We start from the raw sequence: 25,840 nt of genomic DNA, 5'->3' as shown, positions 1-25,840 counted from the left end.
ATATCAGTAAGAAGCAAATAATACCTAAGAAGATGTTCTGCAGAAGAAGAACCATGGACAAAAATACACTGACGTCACAACGAATTAATTTGTATCCAGAAGCTTCTGATGACATCCCAGTAAAGACACTTTTTAAAAAAATCGGGCCCCTGCACCAAATACAGTAAGTAAGCACTTCTGCTCCCAGGGGTGCTGCATAGGGCAGACAAGCCCTCTCCCAGAGAAACACCAACAAGCCTTACAAAGTCTCGAGGCAGCTGCCTCTGGTTTGTAGGCAGTAAACACTGTCTCCACCCCTTTCTCCCGCCCACATTCCAGCCACGAGCAGCCTGATTTCCACCTTGGATTTGAAGCCAAGGGAGGAACGGGAGTCCAGTCACGGCAGGAGCTGCGTGCTCCTTCAGCTCCGGATGAGGGGAAGAAGGAAGACAGCAGAAGCAGGGGCGAATGGAGTACTGAGGAGTGGCTAAGCTTTCCTTGGAGGAATTCAGCCTGCAATCAGCTATGTGGAGGATCATTTTCCTGTGGGGCAGCATCCTTCTCCTGCCTAGCACGGCTGGAATGCCTGCAACGCTGTAAGAACTTCACTGCTTTGCAAATGTGCTCTGGTCTATAAAGGGATCCTGGTGGGGGGGGTAGGTGGCAATATGACAGAAATGGGACAGAATCTTAAGGTGGGGCATGTTTTTTCCAGTGGGGCATAATTTCTCATGTTCCCAAGGTTTCACTTGGTTTCCATGTGCCCTTTCCCCACATTGTCCCTGCTAACTGGCTCTTCCTTTAGTGCCTTTGATGTAGACCATGTATTTCAGCAAGGACTCAGGCGGAACAACTCTGCCAGCTTTCTGCATCAGCTTAATTCTGACCTGCCAATATCTCATGTCTCCTACTGTGTTGCAGAATATGCTTCCTTTGGGCTAAGCTTTTCTTCCCAGAGTCATAGGTCACCATTTGATAGTTTAGCCAGCAAAGCTGAGTGCCTTTACAAACTGAGCAAGCATGAGCCCAAGTATCTGATAAGGATGCTTTTGGTAGAGCAGTGTGTTCATTCAGGCTTGGCTGGCCATCTGCTCCCACCATGCCTTTTCTCAGACCTCTGACAAGGACAATTCCCAGCACAGCTTCTCTTCATATACTTTGTCAGGAATGCAGCTCCTGTTCCAGCAGGCACTGCTGTGATATCCTGGCTTGTGAACTTGTTCTTGCTTTTCTGGAGGCGTTTGCTTTTGCAGCCATGGCACAAGTGCAAACAGAAGCATGACTGTGCTTGAACAGTAGATGTTACAGTGAGAAATATGTCAGTGGGTTGTAGCTGGGTTCCCTCCTGCTGCATGTGGTGTGGCATGCACAAGCCTAGTTTTACAAAACTTATCCAGTGGGAGTATTTCCTCTAGGACATATTCCCGAGGCTGACAAGCTCCCACGCAAAGGATGTGCTTTGCTGCTGCCTGATTGCCACTTTTACCTTCAGCGTGAAGCTTTGCTTTATGGAAATACCACTTGCTTCAAAAGGTTGTCTGCTGTATTCCAATGTTTTCGTAGATTCATGATCCAGCTTGGATCTTGGGACCCTTGGATGACAGCCTCAGAGATGCTCTTTATTACTTTTATAGCTCAGAAGGCAAGGGCAAGGGATGAATTGTTAAAGGGGTGTAAGAAAATGTTCCAGAGTAAAGGATCATTAGGAGCAAGGGAGGTATGGGAGGTTCAAGCAGTGAGATTTTAGTGCTCATCCCATCCTTTGGCGCAAGTGGCAGGAGGGAGGTGTCATGAGTCAGCTCAAATAGGAAAAACAAAATGTTGTTGGTACGTGTTTTGAGATCCTCAAGGCAGCTTGGCAGCACTCAAGTGTGACAGCACCCAGAGGCTCCTGGCCAGCAGGACTTTGGCTCCCTCTCGCCAGGGTGCTGAACTCCAGCTGAGAACTGCCAGCAGGTCACCTCCCTTCCTCCTGCTGTTCTCATCTTTCCAGGCCCTGTCCTCTGCTTCCGGCAAAACATGCTGCTGGCTGAGCCTGTCCAGAGGCAGTGAGTGGGAGGAGTCACTGATAAGAGTTTTGAAATGTGCTTGAATGTTGGCTTTTTGTTGGTCCTAGATGCTGCACTGCAGTAAAAGATGAAAACCACCAAACTGTGAACAGCTTTTCGGTGTTATGGACACAGCTCAGAGTAGATGCAGAGGTGGGAGAGCAAAGAGGACAAGAGTGTGAGGAGCTGAAGTGAAGGTGCTCACAAGTCGCTGTGTCTGGAAGATGAAGCTGGGACAGTGGGTCCCTCACACAGGGCATTGTTTCTGAGCCCAAGAGTAGGAGGAAAACCAGCCAACAAAACTGATGGTGATACATAGTGTTCAGTGAAAATGCTGAAGACTTGGGAAACCTGCAGGAGAGCCAAGCTGCTGCTGATCCCTTGGGTGATGTGGGGAGGTCCCTTCACCTTATTTTCACTTTCAGTTTGTAAGGCAGTGACTTTATCTTTTCATATGTTCATGCAGCATACAGTGCCACCTCAGTGTTAATGTCTGCAGTACCCATAGATGAGAATGGTGTCACGTCCCACTGGTGTCATGACAGTGGAATGAAGAGACCAGAAGTCTCCTAGGAAGTACCTAAATACGGGTGAAAATCTGTCCTCTTAGAAAGTCAGTTTAACTTGATCTTTCTCTTTCTTTCTTTCTTTTTCAATAGAAACTATGTTGTGGCAATACCATCTCAGCTCTACTACCCCTTCTCAGAGACAGTGTGTCTCCAGCTCAGCAGAGAGCAAGCAGTCCCGATCCATGTGTCGGTCACCTTGCAAAGCAGAGCTGGGAATGAGACTCTGATCACTCAGTCCATCTCTCAGCTCCCCTTCTTTCATTGCACAAGCTTCCAGGTGAGGAAGATGCTTTCAAGGGTTCTCACTAGGGTGGATATTGCATGAGTTCTGCTCTTGCTGGTCAGGAATGCAAAGGATTGTGTCTTCCCACGAGGACATCTTAATTAGCCAGTGAATCTTCTGCTTTAGGCTGCATAGGTCTGCCAGTGTCTTTCCTGCTGTGTAGCCCCACTAATATTTTACTCTTCTAGAAAACTTTTTGAAATGTTCTGTGAAGTCTTTCAGGGCAAGAAGAACTGGAGCAATGCAAAAGTAATAGCCTAATTGTTATTACAAAAACCCTGGGATCAGTGAATGAGATCCACCCTGAATGATGGTTGTAACTATACCTGCAGGTCCCTCCTCCTGTTGGAAACCCTGATGAAGTGGCTTTTGTTGTTATCACAGTTGTGGAAGGCAACTCAGAGTTCCAGAAGAAACAGAAAGTCCTAATCAAGCATGCAGACAAGAAGACTTTTATCCAGACGGACAAACCAGTGTACAAACCTGGACAGATTGGTATGGACAGAATGCCATGTCTTGTGAGAGAGAATGGTCCTCAGGCCACAAAATGTGGGGTACTCTCTAGTCCTCTGAGCAGGACCTGCTCAGGGAGGGAGATGGGCCACAGGCTTCATCTTCCTTTTAGGCTTTGAGAGGTTTGGGAATATCTCTCTCCTATGTCAGCATGGTGCATGCCACTGTGAACAGGGGTTGTGTGTTTTCCTTGATGTGTGAGAAAAGGTTTAGAAGCCACAGTGTTATACTCATGATTGCTCCAGTCAAAGCCATGACTCTCTGTCAGGGCCCTAAATCCCTCCCTTCCCCACAGACTTCCTCAGGTGAGGACTGCAGTCCTACAGGTCCCACCACTGCCCTAGCACAGCTCAGATCACCACAGGGTACATCTGTTTGCCCCATGCCTCTCCACACTTTCCCCTAGGATGACCTTCACTGCAGGCAAGACTGAGGGGCCCACCACAGGTCCACTGTCCAGAAAAATGCTGTTTCTCACCAGCACAGCCAGCCTTCCCAGAAAGCACCACACTGCCTCTCCTAACACTTTCTCTCTAGCAGGCTGCCGGCTCCTAGCAGGGCTTTGGGCATAGCCTAGGAGTGGATGGCTCTATCTGCTGCCCAAATCCTCTCAGTGAAGCACGTGTGCACATCTTTCTTAGGTATCTGTTCTTGTTATTTACTATAGAGAGACTTGATCTCATTTCAGCCAGTCCTGTTTTTCTTTTGCTTTATAGTCAAGCTGCGGATTGTGACCTTGGATCAGAACTTTATTGCCAGCAGTGAAACGGTAAGTCAAGAGGGAAGACACCTGAAGTCTGGAAATGTTATGGGCTGCCTGCATGTCTTCTAGATCAGTGCTTGGGCCAGCCAGGTTATGTGTACAGCTGGTCTCAGTGTTGCTTTTGGTGCTTACAAACAGAGCTCGGCACCACCTGCAACACAGGAGCTGTTCATGATGTTGGGTTATGGGCAGTCCTGGGAATTGCTTAGAGAAGACTGATGGATGGTTGGGGGAAATAAAGAATACCAAGGAGGTGGATGGTAACTTACCCGAAAGCATCCCACCAGTAACTGTTGTTTCCTCCCCACAGCAGCGCCTGGTGGAACTGAAGGTAAAGCTCCTACTTTATTGAAAGTGGTGAATTCTTCTCACCTTGGGGAAGACACAGGTTTGGAGATGGTGGTGGGGAAATATGGATGCAGAAAGTCAGTTACCTCAGAATGAATAGGAACAGTCCTTGGCTGCTTGCCTTTCCTTCCATGTCCAGAAAAGTTTGGCAGAGCAGTGTCACAACACTGATCACACAGGGATCCCTGCAGTCAATGATGGGTGCCACTGAAAACCAGTAAACCTTCCTAGAGTGGTCATTGGACTTACAGTCCCTGTAGCCTATGAATTGAAGACTTGTGAAGATCCTGAAGTTTCCTTAAGGAGACTTTTATATTTAGCATACAAAAAACAAAAGTTTGACCAGTTAGTGTTATGACTGTACAGCTAGAAACACTTCCTAAAGCAGCTTTCAGGCTGTTATTCTTAAAATTTGTTTGTCCAGTGTAATCACTGTGCTGAGGAAAGACACCTGATAGTGGTGGTGGGGTTTGTAATACCCATGCAGAGAAGTCGGAGTCCCAGCTAGCAATGGGCAGTAGTTAATGTACATGCCATACCCAGCAAGGGATCATTATGTAAACACACGGTTTGTGAGACAGCTATGCAATACTTTGGGCCAACTTATGCAAACACAGCACTCTGATCCAGCTTCACCTTTTCAAACAGCAGTGCCCACTTGTCTCACATGAAGCACCCATCAACCCATGACAAAGTCCTTACTGGGCAGTGTGGCTGTACCCAGAGTTTTGCATCCTGCCCTCCCCAGAGCCAGCAGTGGGAGAACACTTTCCTTCATGATTGGGCCTCAGTGGTTCCCCTGCATGGAGTCCTGGCCTCATTTCCCCAGTTTTCCCTGGGGATTCAAGATATCAGTCCCTAGAAATCACTCCCCAGTAGCTTGTGCCTTAGGCAGAGTATCTCCACAGTGACCTTGGAGGCTGTGCCAGCTTAGGTGACAACAGAGGTCTCTAAGAAGGACCACTTCTCTGTCTTAGTGAGACAGGCAGGCAGTAAACTACGGTTTTGCAGCAGTCAGAGATGGCAATGCCACCAGAGAACAATAATATGATAGATTTACTTTGTCAGTGAGACCAGGAGGAAAGTCCTTTCCTCATTGAGCTTGGACTCACCTGTGCGCTGTAGCTGTGCCATAGACCTGGGCTCTCAGGACAAGAGAATATGTGGTCAGACCACACCCTGGTATCTTGGACATCCTTCAAAAGAGTGTTTTTGCACTGGAAAATAACTGCTCTCTACTCCCCCTGTGCAGGACCCCAAAGGGAACCGAATTGCACAGTGGCTGGATGTCACACCTGTGGGAGGCATTGTGGATCTGTCCTTCCCACTGGCTGCAGAAGCACCGGTTGGAGAGTACACCATCAAAATGCCTGAGCTCACACGCACCTTCAGGGTAGAGGAGTATGGTAAGAGCCTCAGGAAGCTGATGGCAGCAGAGAAAGGTGTATTTCCAGCCTCCAGGCCCCCCCTCACACAGAGCTGAGTGGACCATGCAGCTGTGCTGGTTGTGCTATCTCCTGGGAAGTGCAAGTGCCTGCCCATAGGTGTAACCATCGACCTTCACCCAGGCCCACCGGCTTTCTCCTCCCCCATGTCCTGAGGATGGACTGAGGCAGTGTCCCACAGCTGTGTTCTGGGGAGGACACTCAAGGTGCCTACTCCCATCCCATTCTCCTGGCTGGGCTGCTGGTGTGTTCCTACCAGGCCCTGTGCTGGTAGTCACGGAACAAAAGCAGAGATTTTTTCTTTCTGCAAAAAACCACTTAGGAAGGATTGGAACAAATGAACTCTTTCTATTCTCACTGAATTATATTTCTCTTGCTTTCACACAGCGCTGCCCAAGTTCAGTGTTTCCATCCAGATGCCTCGGGTCGTCACTATCCTAGAGGAGAACTTCCGTCTCCACGTCTGTGGCATGTGAGCTGACTTATCGTGGCAGAAGGTGCATTTTTACTGGTTTGGAAAATGCACAGCCATCAATAACTGAGCTCAAAATGGTCTCTGCCAACCCTATCTCCACCCCAAGACCTGGTACCCTGGCATTCATTGCTAAGTAATTCTCCTGGACTCTCACCTTTGTCCGTATTCTCTCTCCCTACTGTCTCTGTGAGTCTGAAAGTGTGGTGGTGCATGTGCTCTACAGTACAGCACCTCTGCTGCATTTATTAGCGGCAGTGTTGTAGGAATCAAGGCTCAGCTTGTGGCCAGCACAATGTCCCCTAACCCTGCCTGGTGGGACTAGTGTTGACTTGAAGAGAACTCGCCCACCACTGCCCTCTGTCTCAATCTGATGAGGTCACTTGTATTTCTTGGCCTCCTGTGCTGCGCTGATGATCCATGGATAGTCTGCAGGCTGCTGGGCTGTACAGCTGCATACCACAGGCTAAAGCTGACCTTAGTCACTCTTGAGCCAGTGTTTTTGTGTGTGAGTCCTCTGTGCTCCCTCTGCCAGGTACACCTATGGGAAAGCAGTCCAGGGTAGCGTGAAGGCTGTGGTGTGCCGGAAGCATATCCGCTATAGCCGGAAGTCTTCCAAAGCCAAGCGCAGTATTTGTAAGGATTACACTGGAGAGGTGAGCACGGGAGACACCCACTCCTCTTGCCAAAGGGAGGAACGAGGGCAAAGAGACTCTTTTGCCTCCACAGTCGCTTAACAAATACAATTTCACATTCCCAGACAGATGAGGATGGCTGCTTTTCCACTGAAGTGAATACTAAGATTTTCCACCGGAAGCATGGTGATAACTATGATTTCAACCTGGAGGCTGAGGCTTTCCTGAAAGAAAGTGGAACAGGTAGAAAAAACCTGATTCTATGCTTTGTGGAAAATCTTTTATTTTACACTCATAAAATATACTTGTCTTTGGGTTTTTAGCTATAGGATCCCTTATGGATCTTTGTGTCTTCCCATCAAACCACTGGAGCTTTCAGCACTGGCTCCCATGAGGCCTAATGTTTGGAGGGCTGTGTCTTCCCTGGGAGCACCATGACAACATGAATGTTTTTAAGTATCATAACATGGGACATGTGAGTTCTCCCAGTTGCAGGATGGGCTTTACCAGTGTGCTTGCTCCTCTACAAGTTGCTGTGGACAGTCCAGCTCTGGCAGTCACTTTGTTTTGACAGAGATGGGCAAGAGCTGCTTTTTTTTTGTGTTCTCATCACATTAAAAATGTGTGCAGAGGTGGGCCATGCCAGGTTCTCTTGTTCTTAAACCATATTTTAGGACAGTCCGTTGGAATGAGGAGTTTCTCAGAGCAAGTAGGGATAACCAAGGTCCTGACTGTGTACTGTTATTAGCTCCTCATTAGTTTTATCTCCACATCCCAGATAGGGAGATAAAGTTTCCTGTAAGGTTCCCTCTCTCACAAAATTCTGCAAAACCTTCCTCACAAGAAAATGTTTTGCAGCCCCTTGCCAGAAGCAGTGACACACATTCTCTTAACAAGCAACTGCAGTGATTTCAGATGGGCACACAGGACAAGACAGCAGACTGCAAACTGACAGGGGAAAGGCAAGGAAAAATGTTGCCTTCTAATGACTGCTGTGAGGAGGGAAGAAGACAAGAAGAGGACAATTATGAGTAGGACCATCTTAAAGTGGAAAAGTGTGTTTGAGAACTGTCTGACAGAGACCTCCTGACAGACTGCTGTCATTCTCTCATGTCAGAATGTAGGAGGCCCTATAGCTGAGTGTGTGTGTGTTAAATGACTCCTGAAGTTGCATGGAGAAACTACAATCCCCTGTGAGTGATAGTCCACCCCCTAACTGAGTTCATCCAATCTTGATGCCTGCTTGGACACATGGTACTCACCTGCATGTGCCTCCTCTCTTTCCCAGGGGTGGAGTTCAACACCACTGAAAACTGCAAGGTCACTTTTGATGTCACAACTCTCCAGTTCTGGGGGACAAGCTACTACTATCAGCAAGGAGCTCCCTATTATGGAAATGTGAGTGAAAAGGAAAGAAACATGGAAAGCCCAGCAGCTGGGCCTAAGCAGGTTGTAGGCACAGAATTGCCCAGAGGTCCTCTTGTTCTGAGCTGCCCAAAGCTGCCAGCACAATCCTCTGTCCCAGTCCCTCCTTTGACTTGTTTACCAAGAGGTTATCCAGATGAGATGGCTGCCGCATAAATGGGGAAGGGTTGGGGAAGTTAAAATTCACACTGAGAGTCCCTTTGCAGAGAGGGAGACTGGGACTCCTCCTGGGAGGTAGATTTTCAATCCTGTGGCCTCCAATTCTCAGACTGTTCTCTGCATCATTACAGCTGGAACTCAAAAGTGCCAATGGGACACACCTGAAGGGCAAGAAGGTGATTCTTACAGTGTCCTATGGGAGCAGGAAGCAGACCAAGACCTACCTCACAGATGACACTGGGATGGCCTCCTTTGTCTTAGAGACATCAGCATGGGACAACAGCAGTAAAGTTATACTGCAGGTTAGGAGCTGGTTACTGCAAACCAATCTGGAGCTAAGCAGGTAACTAGAATGTAAGGAGCTAAATAGGAATGTCACAGAGAGGGAATTGACAGAGAAAATTTGCCTCTGCTTTCCCATGAACAAAGAAGACTCTCTTGTCTGATTGTAGTGCTAGGTTTCTAATGCCTATCCTGTCTAACTTGGAGGTCAAAGAACTTTGAGGCAAGCCCTGTCTCTGATATTACCAGAGGTATCTTGGATGATGGATTTTGACCTTGCTGTAAGTTCAAAAGATGTTAATGTTATACTCTAAGTACAGATAGGTCATATGTCAAAGTTGAGTAAGGCTACTGATCTTCAGTTGTCCCCTGCCACCTCTACGCTATGGATCAGGGAAAGTGCTGAAAGAAATACAGAACAGCATTGATGAGTGAAATACATTATCAGGGCAGATCCATTCTAATACTTTATCCACATATTCCATACAGAAGCAGAGTTGAAAGGTTTGATCCAGGGGCTAATAAGCCAATCTACACAGTCTAATGACCTGGCTTGCTCCCAGGGTAGCAGCAGCATTGCAGAATTTCAGACTTCAGCCAAAGCCCTAGCAGTATACAGCTCCCTGCTCCTGTTTAGACACCAGTTATCCCAGAGGGTGGTACAGCAGGCAGTGCCAAGCTCCACAGAAAGAGACTGAACTTGGCATAGGTGGAAATAGACACTTTACCCTGAGATAGTTCAGAGCCCACTGCTCAGTCAGTCTTGGTTTTGGCATAGGGAGAGCTGCAAGAAATCCTCAGGCATTTTTTTCTGTGCCACAGGCAAAGTCCCAGCCGGAGGACTCGAGCGGTCGAAACGTGAAGGTGTCTTACGGCACTGCATCGCTCCCACTGAGGGCCTTCTACTCCTCCAGCCGCAGCTCTGTGAGGATCCAGCCGGTGCAGGCAGTGCCAGCCTGTGGGGATGTGCAGCAGGTCACCGTGCACTACCATGTACTTGCCACGGAGCTGTCCCATGGGGCTACCAGAGCACGCTTCTACCACCTGGTGAGTGCAGGGCAGCGCCAGCGAGGTCAGCACTGCACCGGGTCTGTGTTAGTACAACGCCCTTTGCTGGCCCACAAACATGGAGCAGAAGCGCTCTCAACTCTTTGTTCTGTTCATTACCCTGTAGGTTATGGCCAGAGGGTCCCTTGTGCTTCACGGCCAAACAACAGTGCTTCTTGATCCACCATCAGGTAAGAGCCTCTAACTACCAGGAACAAATTAAGCACCTAACAAGAAAGTCCTTCCAGCCTAGATGGAGAATGAGAGAAAAGACATCTGAAACCAACAGAAAACCACAGAGCTGGCACAAAAACCCTATAGGAGATATGCTATCTTTTTTCTGTCTCTTAATTTCCTTTGTTTTTTTCCCTCCTGATCAAATGATGAAACTGTCAGAGTTTATCTGCCAAGCAGGAAATTATCAGAGACCTCCAAGGAAACTTACGGAATCTTTCTTTCTGGGCTCAAGCGGAAAGTCATTGTTCTTCCAAGCGCTCACTTTTGCCAAGACCCATTATGATGTCAAGTCACTGCTATAAAATGGCACTAACCTACATCCTGGTCTAGCTGTGGCCTCCCCAGAAGCAAGGCAGAACAGTTTTATCCAAGAAACTGTACAGAAGTATTACAGAGGAAGAGCACATTCCTGCTGTAATCCTTGGATTGCAGACTTCCTCACATCTTCCTATATTTCTTCAATTTTTCCTTCTTCCTTCAGGTCAATACAGTGGGGCTTTCAACATCACTCTGCCCATTGACCTCATTTCATCCATGGCTACCCTCTTTGTTTACATTGCCTTCCCTGAGGGACAAGTGGCAGCTGACACCTTTCGCCTGAAAGTCTCCAGCTGCTTCAGGAACCATGTAAGCAGTGCACAAAATATAAAGGGGCAGGTTGGCTGGAGGGTGGCTAATTATCTGCAAACTGGCAATAGATATGCAGCAGAATCCAATAACCATAGTTTCCCCTTTCCTTCATCTGTCAGTGCCTTCAGTTCCTCTTTCTTCTGCTGTTGCAGGTGAAGCTTGGCTTCTCAGATGCAGTGGCTCTCCCAGGATCGACTGTCCGTCTCCATTTGCAGGCTGCTCCAGGCTCCCTGTGCAGCATCCGTGCAGTAGATGAAAGTGTCCTGCTCCTGAGGCCAGAGGCTGAGCTGTCCAGGGATAGTGTGAGTCATTTCAGTGCTGACCCTTGCTGGTTAATAAGGCATGGTGGATATACCAACAGGTACTCAAATGGGGACACAGCACAGCTTAATGAGAAAAAATGAAGGCCAACATCAAACACCAGCCAAAATTTCCCGTGTCTACAGAGGGATCTAATAGAATAAACCACTGTCATCCCCAGCTACAGCCCAAAGTCACATCCTTGTTAAACTTACAGTGCTTTGCCACAGTGGCAAGCAGAAGGCAAGAGACATCCATCTCCTGAACTGATTCATGATAGTGCTCTAAAAAAAGTTGTGTTAAAAAAAATGCCAAACGTGGGATAGGCTCCACTTTGTTCCAGACTTTGTTCCAGCTCACGTGAACCAGACAGTCCTTCCATTCACAGAGTGGACTCTAAGTGGTGTATTGGCAGTGGAAGGGTCCCATTTCTCCTCTAGACCTGGGTCTATGGACACCTGAATTGCTTCTTGAGACTGTCTTGGTGGATCCAGGATGTGCCTTCAGTGAGACAAGGAGCTGTCCAATGACTCATGCAGGGAAGGTATCCTTAGTGTGTGCATTGAGTTCACTGGTACAGTTATTGAGCTAGAAGTGCCACAGCTATGCAGCCATACCCCAGAGTGGCTCGTGTTCTTCTCTGGTGCTACACATCCAAAATTTGGAGAGGCTCTCCATAAAACTCAAAACCCCTTGGGGCTGGGTTTTTGTGACAGGCGGGATCCAAGCTCGGCCTCTGAGGTCATAGGAAACCTCTGGATAGAAATTAAAATCTCTCCACCTCTCATACTGACCTGTACTGTTTTCATTCTCTGTCTACAGGTGTATAGTATGTTCAGCTCTGCTCAGGAGCAGCTCAGCACCCTCACAGATGTCTACAGTGACTACTGCACTATCCACAAGGGCCCAGGAATCATTGATGCCTCTCAGACCACCCTTTCACCAGGAGCAAAGTCACCATTCATGTACAACAGATACTCTTACGCAGTGTCCCAGCCAGATGTTTATGAACTTCTGAAGGTAAATCTAATTTCCAGAAAGCCTGAAATACTGGGGCCGAGCCCTTTTATATCCCAGGTTAGCACTGGGTAGCTTCACAGATTGTCTTTCCTATAAACTTCATGATCTGAATTTGCCAGACTTCTGAACTAAGAGGTCAATGACACTCTATGCTCCCACCATGATAAATTCCCACTGATCAGGGAGATTCCTAGGACCCAGCTCCCCATTAGTTCCCTTTAGACTTTCTAGGGATTGGAAGCAGAGTGGATTATCAGCCTGTGTCAGAGAAGATTGGAGGTTGGAAAAGCAAAGCACCTGAGAGAAAAGGGGGACCTAGGGAAATGGGGGAAAGAATAGTAGAAAGGAATGGCAGTGAAGGATGAGAAAAGTCTGGGTCAGGGTGGGCATCAAACTGTGGTGCCAAAATAATGACTTTGTGTGCAGGCATGCACATGCAAGTGGTCACCCCCACAATCCTTTGGAACGAGGACCAGGCTCTGGGAGCAGGACAGTTCTGCATTCTCTCCCTGTATAAATTTGCAGGTTATGCTGAGGTGCAACAACACCCGTGGCTGATTTGGCAGAAGAGACAGGCACACCACCCCCTCCACAAAATATACCTTCATTTCTTTCCCTTCTTTCCTCCAGAATGCAGGTCTAACATTTTTAACCAGCCTTAAAATCAAGTCTCCAATTGAGTGCCACACCCAGACCACTTTTGACTTCGACTACATGTGTACATCTCGATTTTTCCTGTTTCTTTGGAGATCACGGGTAACATATAGGCTGCACATGGGCAGCTGAACATGCAGCGTATTTAGGAGCTGGGGATGGCTTACAGACATGAGTGGGAGGTTGCACAAATGTGCTCCACAGGGAGAGGGGAGAGGCCCTGGCATGTGTGTGTGTCCAGTGCACTGGAGGGGCAGAGGGGTGGCTGCGGGGAAACAACCTACTTGGAAGCTTCAGCTGGTGAGCAGGAATATGGTTAAGGGGGGAAATGGGGCATCTGTCTCAGAAAAGAAAATCCATTTGTAAGACTAGGAGAGGTCTTTCTGGAAACCAGAGAGTGAGCCAAGATTGGCATTGGGCAGTATCTAGGCTTTCCTGCAGGGAGTGAGAGCAAAACTGTGAGCAGGTAAAATGTCTCATGGGGGAGAACACACATGCTGGAATCCCCCATGTCTCCTGGGTTGTCTTGTGGAAGACAATAGTGAAGTAAGTTGAGGGCATCTGGGAGAGGATGAGGGGGTTTGGGGCGGGAGTGGGAGGGATGGAGAACTGGGCTTTTCCTGGCTGAACTCCTTCCTGGTTTCACAGTTGCTCTGCTTTGAATGAATGCTTGTATTCCCAATAGCTTTCGACGAGCTGGCAGTCTCAGAGAGCTTGTACCCAGAACTAGATGCTGCTGTTGAAGCTGCTGAGGCTGAGCACACTGAGCTGGGAAGCGAGTCAGCACCAGCACGTACCTGGTTCCCAGAGACATTCATCTGGACTCTGGTTCCCATCAAGTGAGTAATCATGGGCTGTGGCTCCACAGGCATACTGACTTTCTACCAGACACAGCAGAGGGAATGGGCAGGAGCAGAGACAGAGCATTATTGCCTTCTGTGCGTGAAAGAAAAGAGGGAGCTGTGAAGAAGTGGATAAGGACAACTGAGTTTTGGTACAGTTCCTGTCTCTGCTTGAGATTTTCCAAATGCTTCTAGGAATTTAGCATCACAGACTCTTGCAGGATGTGAGAGGCCTCCACAGATCCATAGCTCAGCATTCTACACAAGGCAGGTCTGGTTAGATCAAGTTGTAGTCAAGCACTCTGTATCCCCCAGGATGGACATTCCTCAAACTGTGTTTCAGTGTTTGACCATCCTCATGGTATTTTCTTAGGTCAGGTCAGAATCTCCCATGTTCCTACTGTATGTTGCCTTTTATCCTATCAATATGCACCTCAGAAGAGACATGTTCCATTGTCCCCACACCTTCCCAATAGGAAATGTCACACTATGCTCCATGGCACAGACTGGGTATATAACACAGACTCCTGTGAGCCCTGTGTGCGCACACAAAAGAAAAATTTCAGGTGCAACACTGCTCAGAAGCAAATTTTGGGTTGCATTTTCCTCTCAGTCATTCCTTGTCCACCTATTTGCTATCCTTCCCATACCTCTGTCCTACTTGCCAAGAATCCCCACACCTTCACACGCACTTCTATTTCATAGTCAGAATTTCTGCATTTTTCTTCCCAAGAGAAATCTTTCCAGGGTGTGAAAAATTCTACTCTGTTTTTTCCTCAGTGATTCAGGGGCTGCTGAGCTAGCTGTCACAGTACCTGACAGTATCACAGACTGGAGAGCCATGACCTTCTGCACCTCGGAGAGCCATGGGTTGGGAATCTCAGAGCCCACCAGCCTGCGGAGCTTCAAGCCCTTCTTCGTGGAACCCACTTTGCCCTACTCTGTTTTCCGTGGAGAGTCATTTCCCCTGAAAGTCAAAGTCTTCAGCTACCTGAAGCAGTGCATGGCGGTGAGTGACTCCCTCCGGGATGGTTTGGAACAGAGGAATGTGTGGAAACTACTTTACTAATAGAGCTCCAAACGAAGGGGCTGCCTTCTTAGGTACTGGAAAAGACACCAAAGAAGCTGTTCAATTTAATTCCACACAGAGCCATCACTGGCCAGTTTATCCCTCCCCAGAAGCTAAACCTTACATGATTGCATGTCCATGGGACACTGCTGGTGTCCAACAGATACTGCAAAAGGCCATCATCATACTCACCCCTGGCTTCTGGGATTGATTGTTATTTGAATCAAGGACCTGAATGAAAAAACGCAGCAGCAGCAGCTCTGTAACCTGAACCCCCTTTTGTTTCACCTCTAGCTCCAGCTTAGCCTAATGGACTCCACAGATTTTGAATTTCTGCATGAAAATGTCAGGTTCACTCTTTGCCTGTGCCCTGATTCAGCAAAAACATTTTCCTGGGATGTGAAGGCTACAAAATTAGGTAAGGGGTCAAGGGAGGAGCAGGAGTGGGAGGCACTGGCAGAGCTACTTGAGGAAGCTAGAGCTGGGCTGGAAGGGAGATGGCCTACTCTGCAAAACATGAATGAGCAGCCCTAGGCTGAGCAAACTCAAACGTAGGCATAGATGTGCCAACTGGCCCCTTGATGCTTTGTTTTTTAGGAAATGTGAATTTCACTGTCACTGCTGAGGTGATGGAGCGGGAAGATGTTTGCACGGAGCGTACAGCTGTTGTGCCAGAGTCTGGAGGGAAGGACACAGTGGTTAAACACCTGCTGGTGAAGGTCAGGCTGCACTGCAGGGTTCTGCTGAGGTTGGAGCTGGGTCAGGCTCAAAACTGGGTGGCTCTGGAAAGGAAGAATCAGCTGGGGAGATGGGCACATTTTTCAGCGAGGCTGGTCAAGGAGTGATTCTAAGGGTAGATTGGACTGGAGCATGATCTCCTCCACTGGATAGGACAGAAATGTCAGAACTGTTTGCTCTCAGGGCAATGGGATCAAAAGCCATCTAGCAGCCTAGAAACCTGCTTCCCAGTACAACTTCACTGTTGGCACAGATGCCTCTGCTGTCTGTGTGAAGCCCTTTGCCATGGCCCACGAGGATGGGAAAGGTGATTGCAGGAAGGTGGGGTGCTGCACAGCTGCTCTCTGATTTTACTGCTCTCCCTTCTAAGCTGACCAGCCTTTTCCCCACCAGGCAGAGGGGCAGCTGGAGGAAAAGACCCACACCTCACTCCTGTGCCCTGAAGGTAGGTGCAGAGACTCCAGATACTGTCGTACTGCCGGGGCTGTGCTTGTGCACAGAACAAGGAGATCAGATGGAAGCAGTGTGGTGTCTGAACAACTCTAGGACTATCTGGAGGAGTGTAGGGAGCAGAAAGTCAGAGATTTTGGAGCTTTTATGGGTAGGTAAAGCCATTCAGCCCTACCCAGTACTAAAAGCTCCTAGCTACATCAAGCCACACTCTAACCACATCACAGACCCTCATCAATGGGTGGCTAGATGTCCATGTCATCCTCTCTTCTGAATGCTGATTCCACCCACTGATGAGATGATCCCAGCCTTGTTTACACCACCTCCTGGCCTGTGACTCTGCCATCTCCCTTATGCCTGTTGTTCTGATGTTTTTGCCGTTTGCAGGAACTTCAGCTTCAGAGACAATCTCTTTCACTATGCCAGAGAACATCGTCCTTGGGTCAGAGAGAGCCCACATCTCTTTCTTAGGTGAGTTTTTAGAAGAGTCTTGGGAAGTAATACTTTTCCCTGCAGGATACGTCTCTTCTGGTGCCACTGTGTCTTCTTTAGCAAGCAGAGTAATAAGAGGGAATATGTACAGCAATACTGTCTTCCAGAGCAGTATCCCATCTCTCCTATACAAGTGGCACTGGATGGATGTATAATTTCACCAAGCCAAGGGAAAGACAGCCACGTACCATATCACTGTTCCTAGAGTCTGTAGACATCATGTGAGCAGTGGTGAACTGAGATCAGTCTTAGGAGGTTATCCAGAGAATCTGTGAGACCAGAATTGTTTTACATGCAAGAATATGTATGGCTCCCAAAGCCGTGGTTCTGTCTTACAGGTGACATTATGGGAACAGCACTGGACAACATAGATGAGCTTCTCCAGATGTCCAGTGGCTGTGGTGAGCAGAACATGGTTCATTTTGCCCCAAACGTCTTTATCACACGATACCTTGAAGAAACAGGACAGCTGACTCCAGAAATCAAACAGAAGGCAATTGGCTATCTGGAAAGCGGTGAGTGGATTTCTACTCGTTAAGCTGGTGATGTCCACGACAGTACTTTTGTGGTAGGAGCCTCAGCAGAGGCCCGGTGCTGAGCAGGATTTGTGCAGCATCACTTGCCTGACACCATGGTGATTACAGCAGTGTAAATCAGGCTACTGCGTGCCAGAGGAACAAGTGGTACATGGCACCCCTCTGCTAAATTCCTCAGAGATAATGCTCTCTGTAATGATCAGCAGGATTGGTGGGGCAGGTTGGCACCTGGAGAACATGACAGGCACACAGTATCTTCACTACCCCCAGCCTCTTCCCGCAGGATATCAGCGACAGCTCCTGTACAAGCACACGGATGGCTCATACAGTGCCTTTGGGGAAGGAAGTGAGCCAGGAAACACTTGGTAAGCAGCAGTATCCAGACATGACTGGGGAACAACAGTGTGACTTGGTCAGGCTTGAGCTGGCTTGGATTTTGGTCTGGGGAAACTGAGGCAGTCTGAAGCTGTGGAGTTTTGAGCAGAAATTGCTCCTGAGACCTTTTGGAAAGTGTCGTGGTTTAAGCCCAGGTGGAAATTAAGCACCACACAGCTGCTTGCTCAACACCATTCTCATTCCAAATCCAAAACATGGCACTGGAACAGCTACTGGGAAGAAATTAACTCCACCCTAGCTGAAACCAGAGTAATATCCACCTCTTTTTCCATAACATTTATGTCATGCCAGGTTTCACACTCCCCAGTATGCCGTCACTTTCCCTTTTTATCTGTTTCGATATGTATACATATCCTCTTAGTCTATGGAACACCTCTGTCAAATGTGACAATGAACTAACTTGAAGTACCCCTGTTGGATTGTTTGTGCTTGAGCACCCCAAACAAGATTGATTCTGAAAACTCAGCAGCAAAAGTATCTTCTTTACAGGTTTTTCAGAATGCTTTATGCCCGAACAGGGTGGGGAATGGGTCTGAGTAATCTCACTAAATGTCAACCCTCCAGGGCAACAAAGCATCCTGTTGAAATTAGCAGAGCTCTGAGGGGCTGGAGAATTGAATTTTTTCTCTCCTGCTGCAGATGGCTCTGAGCTCAAGCTTCATGAGCATCTAACTCATGTGCATTGCTTCCAGTTCTCCATCTGCACAGGGGCTTTGGCCTGCTGGTATTTCTACATGGATGATGTAGGAGAAGACACAGAGACTCCTGTCTCCTCTGGGAAACGTGCATCAAGCGGCAGTTCAGTTCTATTTCCTTCTTCCTTTCCTTGGCTCTAGGCTTACTGCTCTTGTCCTGAAGACCTTCAGCCAAGCCCAGCACTTCATCCACATAGATGAACAAAATATAAAGGATGCTGCCAGTGCCTTGATTAAAAGTCAGACTCCATCTGGCTGCTTCAAGAGTGTGGGGAAACTCTTCAACAATGGTCTGATGGTATGACATGTCCTGGTGGTTCATTAGGTACCTCAGAGCTCCGTCGCTTTCTGGTCCAGCTTGGGTGCCAAGAACAAATGAACTCTGCTGCAGGAGGAAGGCTCTGAAGAGCCTTGGTGACACTCAGAGTTGCCTAGTCGTGGTGGCACTTTTACAAGTTATGAATGATGAAGGTTTGCATTTGACGATGTGCACATGGGAACTGAAGCAGTGCCTGCCCTACCTCAATCTCAAAAGCTAACACGTGCCACCTTGCAGTGGGGTTGTGGGAACATCACTTTCCTCTGGCATTGAAATCCACTACTGAAAATCTTACATTTGGGAGGGGAAAGGGGAATGTGCTCAGCAGAGGGAAGCAATCAGCTACCCAGAGGAGATTGGGAAACCCCGGCAGAGAAGTGCTCTGGTAAGCAGGACCTTTAGAAGTGGATACCAATCCTGTCACTTCCTTAGGAGAAGGAATAGGACCAGCGCTGTTGCCTGTGCTGGCTTTTGCTAGGGGAGCAGAAGGCACTGGAAGATTTTCCCCTCTCCCTTCTCACAGCAGCCCTCTTCTGTGTTTTGTGGTGGCTGCAGGGTGCAGTGGAGGAAGGCCTGGGGCTGAGCTCTGTGATCGTGACAGCTCTCATACACTCGGGGATGCCTCACTCCGTGAGTATTGGCAGCAGGAGCGGGCTGTGTGCGCAGCCTCTCGCAGACAGTGCCTCCTGGGCTCTGCCTTTGTGCACATGGGGGTTGTTATCCGTCATGTCCCTTTGTGTGCTGTCCCTCTTCCCACCCTCCTCTGCACATGTGAAATCCGTATTCCCTTCCCAAACACCCTCCCCATAACAAGTGTGCTTTCAATTTTATCCTAGGACCCAGTTGTGGGGAAAGCTCTGAAATGTATAAGGGACCTGGTCAATGCTGATACTGGCAGTTCCAACCTCTACAGCCTGGCACTGGCTGCAAATGCCTTTGCAGTGGCAGGAGACAAGGCGCTCAGGCAGAAAATCCTCAAAAGATTGGATAAGGCTGCCATAATATCAGGTACCAAAGACTCTGGGGCAGGAGGGAGGGCCACGGCAGAACTTTGTGGAAATCCCTGGGTTGAACAACCATGGGAATGGAGGGCAGGGGGGTACTGCCAGAGCTTTGTGGGGAGTCCAAGGCTTGGCTGTCCAAGCCTCAGTTTGCCAAGGTGTCCCAGGTTATATCCACACTATGAGATTGTCTCTATGGATGACCTCACAGTCCTGGTGTCTGACCTCACAGTCATCCAAACCACGGACTGGATATTTCATGGATATTATGGAGCTCCTCCCCAGCAGGCCTAGGGTTTTACTGGGAAAAGCAGGGTGTGGGGAGCAAATAGGGAGCTATGCACCCATGTATCGTCCAACTGTATTGTGTCCAATGTACATGTTCATTTAGTACCTATATACAGGGGCTAAGTAGAACTCCAGGGTCACTAGATACAGCTACATGCTCCATAAATGTTCCCACTCCACCTCTAGATGACCAAATATTCTGGAGTCAACGGTCCAAACAGGAAGAAGATTCCCTATCTTGGTATCGAGCTCCATCCGTTGATGTGGAATTGACATCTAGTATCCTCATGGCTCACCTTACAAAGTCAAGTTTCTCATCAGATGAAATCAAAAAGGCATCCCAGATTGTGTCTTGGCTCACTAAGCAGCAAAACCCATATGGAGGCTTTGCTTCAACGCAGGTAACCCCCTTGAGCCATCATCATCTTTAAATTTGATGCTAGTTTTTTGAGAGCAATGGGTTCTAACAGCCCATAGTAAAAAAAGAGTAAATTAGGAGAGGATGTACGGATTTACATGTCCTGGGAGTTATGGATAACCCCATGCTAAAAGCCAAAGGGAAAAGCTCAACCCTTATTGTGCTATAGCTGCAGTATGAGGGAGGGAAAGGCTAAGGACTGGGCATGCATAGGAAGCAGGAATCCTACTTTTTCTGATGTTTTTTCTCTTTCCTCAGGACACAGTTGTTGCTCTGGAAGCCCTAGCCCTGTATGCAACCACCATCTTCAGCAAGGATAGCCCTGATCTTCAGGTTTCTCTCACTTCCACGGGGTTCAGCCAAAACTTCAGAGTAGACAAAAGCAATCGCCTCCTGCTACAGACAGTGGAGCTGCCAGCCATTGCCCAAGATTATACCCTGCGTGTGCAGGGCCACGGGTGTCTTTTCCTGCAGGTAAGCCCAGCCAGGAAGAAAAAGTCTGTCTGGTGAAAAGCCTTGAAAGCCAGTGGACATCTTACCTTGCTACTTAGCCAACAGTGAAAACAACCTGCTGCAATAACATGCAAGAATCTGGTCTTCAAAGCTGGTGGGGGTAACTGTGATCCAACAGGAAGGTAACAGCTATTCCCCAAATGAAGTCATCTCCACCTAGCCACAGCAGCTCCTCTCCTCCACGAAATCCATCAGGAGCAGTGCACTCCTAGCAGAACCTCTGCTTCTGCTGCATAGTTTTCTCTTACACCAATACAAGACAGCAAACAGCAGCTGAGTCTAGATGAGGATACTCTCCAGCAAAAAAACCCTGCTATTCTCTGCCATCCAGCCTCTTTTTGTCCTGGCAGGCCGCCCTGAGGTATCACATCCCTCCCGTGAGGAGTGAGGCCACCTTTGCCATATCTGTGCAGATGGAGTGCACCGCGCCCGACGCCACTCGGTTCCCTGTCACCATTCGTGCTCGGTAGGAGACACTCAGTTGCCCCTTTCCTCCCCTGTGCTGAGAGGCTTCTGGCACCACCAATCTCTTGCTGGCAGGATTCCCCTTCACATGTGGGGTCCAAGTGCTGAGGTGACCCCACTCATTTTACTGTGCTCTCCCCAGCTGGGTGAGAGGCACAAGGCCCCAGAGGGGTGGCTCAGGCTGCAGTCCTGTTTTGTACCATGCCACTCACCACAAGTTCTCCCAAGGTCTGTGGGTCTCACCCCCTTCTAGGGTAAGGTCTCAAAACACTAATGATGTGAAGGTCCTGTGGGATGGACACATATTCCTAAGTGTTCCCTCCTCTGCTCCTGGTTGACTGTCACACCACTCTCCTGTGCTGTACTCCTGCCTGGCTTGGGACAAAGCTGCCAAGAGAACAGGCATAGGATGTGATATTCCCTGCCATGCCTAAAGAAGGTAACACCAGGAGGCTTCCAAGGAACTTACTCTCCTTGGCTCAGCACAATTAAAAGCGAGATCAAGGGAAGCACAAAGATTTATTACTGTACAGAAACAGGTATGCTTGCAGGAGAAACACTGGAAAGAAAGGCACATTCCTCCACCTGAGTACCAAAGCTGGGCTGGAGTATCTGGAGATCATGGCTCAGAAAGTAACATTAGTGCTGTCCCCTGGGTTCCTGCTGCAGCTACACAGGGAACCGTGTGTCCACCAACATGGTCCTGATCCAAGTGGAGCTGCTGTCTGGATACAGCCCCGTGGCAGGCTCACTGGAAGAGGTGAGACCGTGAATTTGTGTCCAGCTGGGATGGGAACAGTGATGGATGTCCATCATGCAGGACTGTATGCTGCAATGTGATCATTCCTGTGGGCAGAGAAACAGGGTTATTTTCCTCCTAAGAAACATTTATACCCAAAGTCTCTTCCAAGCTGCACCTTGCCATTCCCTACATCAACAGATTCCCTGGCCATGTAAATATTTTGCCCATACTCTCACAAGGACAAATGCCTCTGAATATTTCTGCTTTGTATTAAAGCCTTTCTGATCTTTCCCCCCTGTTTTCAGCTAAAGAAAATGCCTTTAGTGAAGAAAGTTGAAAGCAAAGCTGACCACGTTGTTCTCTACCTGGAGGAAGTGAGTGTAATTTGGGCTAACGTCGTCATTAAAGGGGCTTTGGACTGACAGATAGCTTTTACTCTTGTTTACTGGTTTCATTACTGTTTTAACTATCCAGAGCTGTTGTTCCTGCATACCAGCCACATTTGCTGATCTGGAGAAGTGTCAGTCAGCAGTTGTTCATCTGTAGAGCCACTTACCGGGCCACTTAACTTGAGTGAAACAAGACAAACTCTGATGTTAAGCCTACATCTGTTGGCACTGTTCAGAGACTATTGAAAGTCCATATATATGGTGCCTGATCAGGACTGGGGAGTAGTAATAAGATCCATCTAGTAAATCCAAGCAAGTCTGAAGTCTTAGAAAGCTCTTAAGCAACCTGAATGCAGCAGGGGGCATACAAGATTGCTCCTGGATTTTGCCAAGATCATTTGAAACGAAACCAGATGGTTGTGTGAACAGAAGTGCTCACTCCACAGCCTCACGAATCAACAGATTAACAACCAGCTTTTTTTTGGTTCCCTGAATACCTAAACAGCACCAGAAATGAGACCTGGAGTGTATTTAAAACTTCAGCATTTCTAAGGAGCATTCCTGTGATTGTTCACCCTCAGTTTCTGTCAGCAAGCTGAGCTAAGCTGGCCCCATAGGGAGTGGGTTAGTGTCACGTGGATGCATTAGGCTAGCAGAGATGCTGCTTTTGCTATGTCTACAGCACAGAGCAAAAAGGCAGTACAGAGAAATATTTCAGCTCAGGCTGCCAGGTAGCACAAGGTGCACCCCAGTCAACAGCAGGTCATGTAACTACCCCCCTGCAGCAGATGTTCATCCACAGCTTGTATTTGTCTGGTTAATGATGAGGATTATGTGAGACTGGACAATAAGAGCTGATGTCACTGTGAATAAGAAAGAAGCCACTGAGGCAAGATGCATGAAAGAGCTCAGAGCAGATCGGGATGGGAAGGCGGGACTGGTGGGGAACACTAGCGCTCCTTTTAGGTACTTAATGCACGCTGACTCTGTAGGTTTGAAGTTCCTCATGAGCAGAGTTAAATTTGGTGACCAAAAGAGGAGATAGTCACATAATGGGAAGTAAAAGACATTTCTGAGATGTTCTAGAAAGCAGAACAGATCTGTTGCAGTGGTGAGGTCTCCAAAGAGCCTGAGTGCAATCAGGTGAAAGGGGTTGACTTACAGGACTTTATTTCTGTTTCTAATCTTTGCATTTCTTGGTCTTAGCTGACTAGACAGCCTCAAACCTACACTTTCCTGGTGGAGCAGGACATGCAAGTGAAGGATCATAAACCAGCTAATATCAAGATCTATGATTACTACATGCCAGGTGAGCTCAGATGCTGTACTGCAAAAACCACCCAAATGTACTTCTGGAAAGAAAATTTCTTTATTTTGTTGAGTCTAAGACAATACCATCCCTGACATGGTTATCTGACTGTTCCTTAGAAGCTCTGTAGGCATGAACTTAACCTGTTTGCTTTCAAAATGGTGGGTCCTTCTCTCTGAAGCTGGCATGTAGAACCACTCAAGGTCTGGCTCTCCCAATAAGAGTGAAGCAAGGAGCTGTCCTTTTGAACACTTACCTTGTGGGAGACAGCAAAGGCAGAAGAACCATAGTGAGGGGATGACTCAGAAGAGTAAGGGCCCCCTCAGAAGAATGACACCAAAACCAACTTGTCCTCTGTTCTGTGGGGTCCCAAGTGGGAAGAAAGGCTAGACACATGTCAGGGATTGCTATTCCTTCAGAAAGTGAGGAATTCATAACCGTGATGGAGCTTTTTGGGACTTATGGCCTCCTGCCTTGGGTGAATCCTGACAAGCTGCAGAGTCATGGGCACACACCAGTGGTTTCATGTGTCAAGCAGAGGGGAGTTGTAGCCTGTAAACTTTGGGAACACCGCTCCTAGGAACAGTGGCACAATGCTGGATTGCTTTAGTGGGTTTTCGTCAATGTATCTCACTAGCACTTTTTTTCTTGTCTTCCAGAAGAAACTGCAGTGATGAGCTACAGTGTCCCGTGTGAGTGAGGTGAGGGCCCAACACCTCTTTTGTTATCACAGACATGGTCCTGAAGAATATAGAAAGGGAGGGAGGTGCAGGCAAAGGCCCTTGGTCAAGAAACTTGCCAGACTGCAGGTCCAGGGTAGAAAGCAATTTGCAATGCCAAGCAAGGGTGAGTTCCTGTATCCCAGTGGTTAAACTGAGGGAAAGAGAACTGAAGTAGAAGATTTGATGTGACAAGATCATGAGAGTTGGAGATACATTCCAGAAAACAAGGGCTGCATATACCAAGCGCTATCACCAGACAGTGCTGGCACTTTACATCAAATACACTTTATTCACATCACCACGGTTCCTTTTCCTGGCACTTTCCCTGTAGTTTCACATCCCTGCAGCCCTGTGCACACAACATGCCATGCTCACCCTTACTGCAGGGCCTGACTCCCTTTCAGTGCCAAGCCTTTGTCCATCTCAGCCTGGCTTCTGATCCGCACTACGGAATGGACACCTGCCCATCCTCTTTTCAGGCTGAGCAAAGGCAAAGCTTAAGCTTGGCCAGTGCCTGCCCCTGCTCTAAACTTTCCTTGCACCTGTGTGCTTTCCTGCCCACAGCCCACAAGACTGAGGAAAGCAACTGCTCCATTAATCACCTGTAGGGAGGCACACAGCCCTGTCTTCAGATGCCTGCCACAAGACCCCACCTTAGTGGAGGTTCTGACATGGGCTTTGTATAGATAAAGTGAGAGAGAACCTTAGAATCATAAAATATTCTGAGTTGGAAGGGACCTACAAGGATCATGGAGTCCAGCTCCTGTGCCTGCACAGGACACCTCAGAGTCACACCATGTGCCTGAGAGCATTGTCCAAATGCTTCTTGAACTCCATCAGGCTTGGTGCTGTGACCACTTCCTGGGGAAACCTGTTCCAGTGCCCAGCAACCCTCTGGGTGATAAGAGGCCTGACAGTACCATTTGGTCACAAGGTGCACAAAACGCCCCTGAGTTCCCAGTGGTTACTTTTAATACTTAAGAACAAAGATTTTTTTTTTTTTTTTTTTTTTATCCTTTATTGTCTTCACAGGAACAGGGATAGATCCCTCCTCTGCAGTCTCTGTCCATCAGTCCTTTGTTACCCCTGCCAACTGTCACCACATGGAGATATGAAGACAAGAGAAAATGCTTGGAATTTCCTGTTAGTTTCTGGAAGGCTCAGACTGTGCGTGGCATCTTATTAAAAGTAGGAGACTAGAACTGTCTGACTGAATGACTATTCAGGTTTACTGGTTTTTTCCTAAACCAGGAAAATTGCTTTTAAGAGCAGCTGGGAAAAATAAGTTCTCTACCTCTGCTCATGTGCAAATCTCTGCCCCTCCAGTTGCAGACGTGCACAGGAGGAGGTAGAGCATCCACCACTGCTTCAAAAGAGAACTGCTCCATAGACCTAGACACAGATACTTCCTGTTTCTAGCTGGGCACATGCTCCCCACTGCTTACCATTCCCCTTCCTGTCTTTGCTTATATTCTGTATTTCCCACCCAAGACCCACCATTTCCTGATGCCATTGCTGGTATCACACAGGAACTTGCTGCCTACCTCAATTACAGACAGCTCTGTATTCAGCCAAGGCTCGCTCCTCTGCAAAAGGAAATGAGGAAGGTGATTGCACATGGATGCTCACAGAGAAGACCGCATGTCT

The 25,840-nt window shown here is 48.1% G+C and overlaps 2 protein-coding genes across 2 annotated transcripts in view; one reads left to right on the top strand and one right to left on the bottom strand.

The window, feature by feature from the left end:
* Positions 1-449: 449 nt before the first annotated feature.
* On the top strand, positions 450-25,294 carry LOC309571169 (alpha-2-macroglobulin-like protein 1). The gene is made up of 36 exons (XM_082278443.1): positions 450-575; positions 2,687-2,873; positions 3,212-3,374; positions 4,109-4,161; positions 4,466-4,486; positions 5,756-5,909; positions 6,336-6,420; positions 6,956-7,076; positions 7,181-7,298; positions 8,344-8,453; positions 8,771-8,941; positions 9,744-9,968; positions 10,096-10,159; positions 10,687-10,832; positions 10,988-11,137; positions 11,958-12,155; positions 12,786-12,873; positions 13,495-13,648; positions 14,432-14,660; positions 15,015-15,138; positions 15,318-15,439; positions 15,852-15,903; positions 16,296-16,379; positions 16,739-16,915; positions 17,220-17,301; positions 18,169-18,325; positions 18,902-18,976; positions 19,183-19,354; positions 19,822-20,036; positions 20,312-20,527; positions 20,917-21,032; positions 21,701-21,791; positions 22,079-22,147; positions 23,369-23,471; positions 24,131-24,172; positions 25,226-25,294. The coding sequence occupies exons 1-35, from the start codon at positions 505-507 to the stop codon at positions 24,169-24,171; spliced, it is 4,404 nt and encodes a 1,467-aa protein (XP_082134569.1). The 5' UTR covers positions 450-504; the 3' UTR covers position 24,172; positions 25,226-25,294.
* LOC309571170 (alpha-2-macroglobulin-like protein 1) overlaps positions 21,815-25,840 on the bottom strand; it is a gene marked incomplete at its 5' end in the record, with an annotated part of 25,909 nt that continues 21,883 nt past the window's right edge. The window contains 2 exons of the mRNA XM_082278444.1: positions 21,815-21,877; positions 25,738-25,779. Of these exons, the coding sequence (XP_082134570.1) occupies positions 25,739-25,779 (41 nt within the window). The 3' untranslated portion in view covers positions 21,815-21,877; position 25,738. The remainder of the gene's footprint in view (positions 21,878-25,737; positions 25,780-25,840) is intronic.

Source organism: Coloeus monedula, assembly GCF_965178545.1.
Source record: "Coloeus monedula genome assembly, chromosome: 3".
NCBI classification, from domain to species: Eukaryota; Metazoa; Chordata; class Aves; order Passeriformes; family Corvidae; genus Coloeus; species Coloeus monedula.
The sequence above is the reverse complement of the archived record's forward strand: the minus strand, read 5'-3'. Positions and strand labels throughout refer to the sequence as shown.

Coding starts and splice junctions, on each gene's coding strand:
- LOC309571169 (XM_082278443.1), top strand. CDS start 505: ATGTGGAGGATCATTTTCCTGTGGGGCAGCATCCTTCTCCTGCCTAGC. Junction 3,375..4,108: donor GTACAAACCTGGACAGATTG/GTATGGACAGAA, acceptor TTTGCTTTATAG/TCAAGCTGCGGATTGTGACC. Junction 17,302..18,168: donor AGTGAGCCAGGAAACACTTG/GTAAGCAGCAGT, acceptor CCTTGGCTCTAG/GCTTACTGCTCTTGTCCTGA.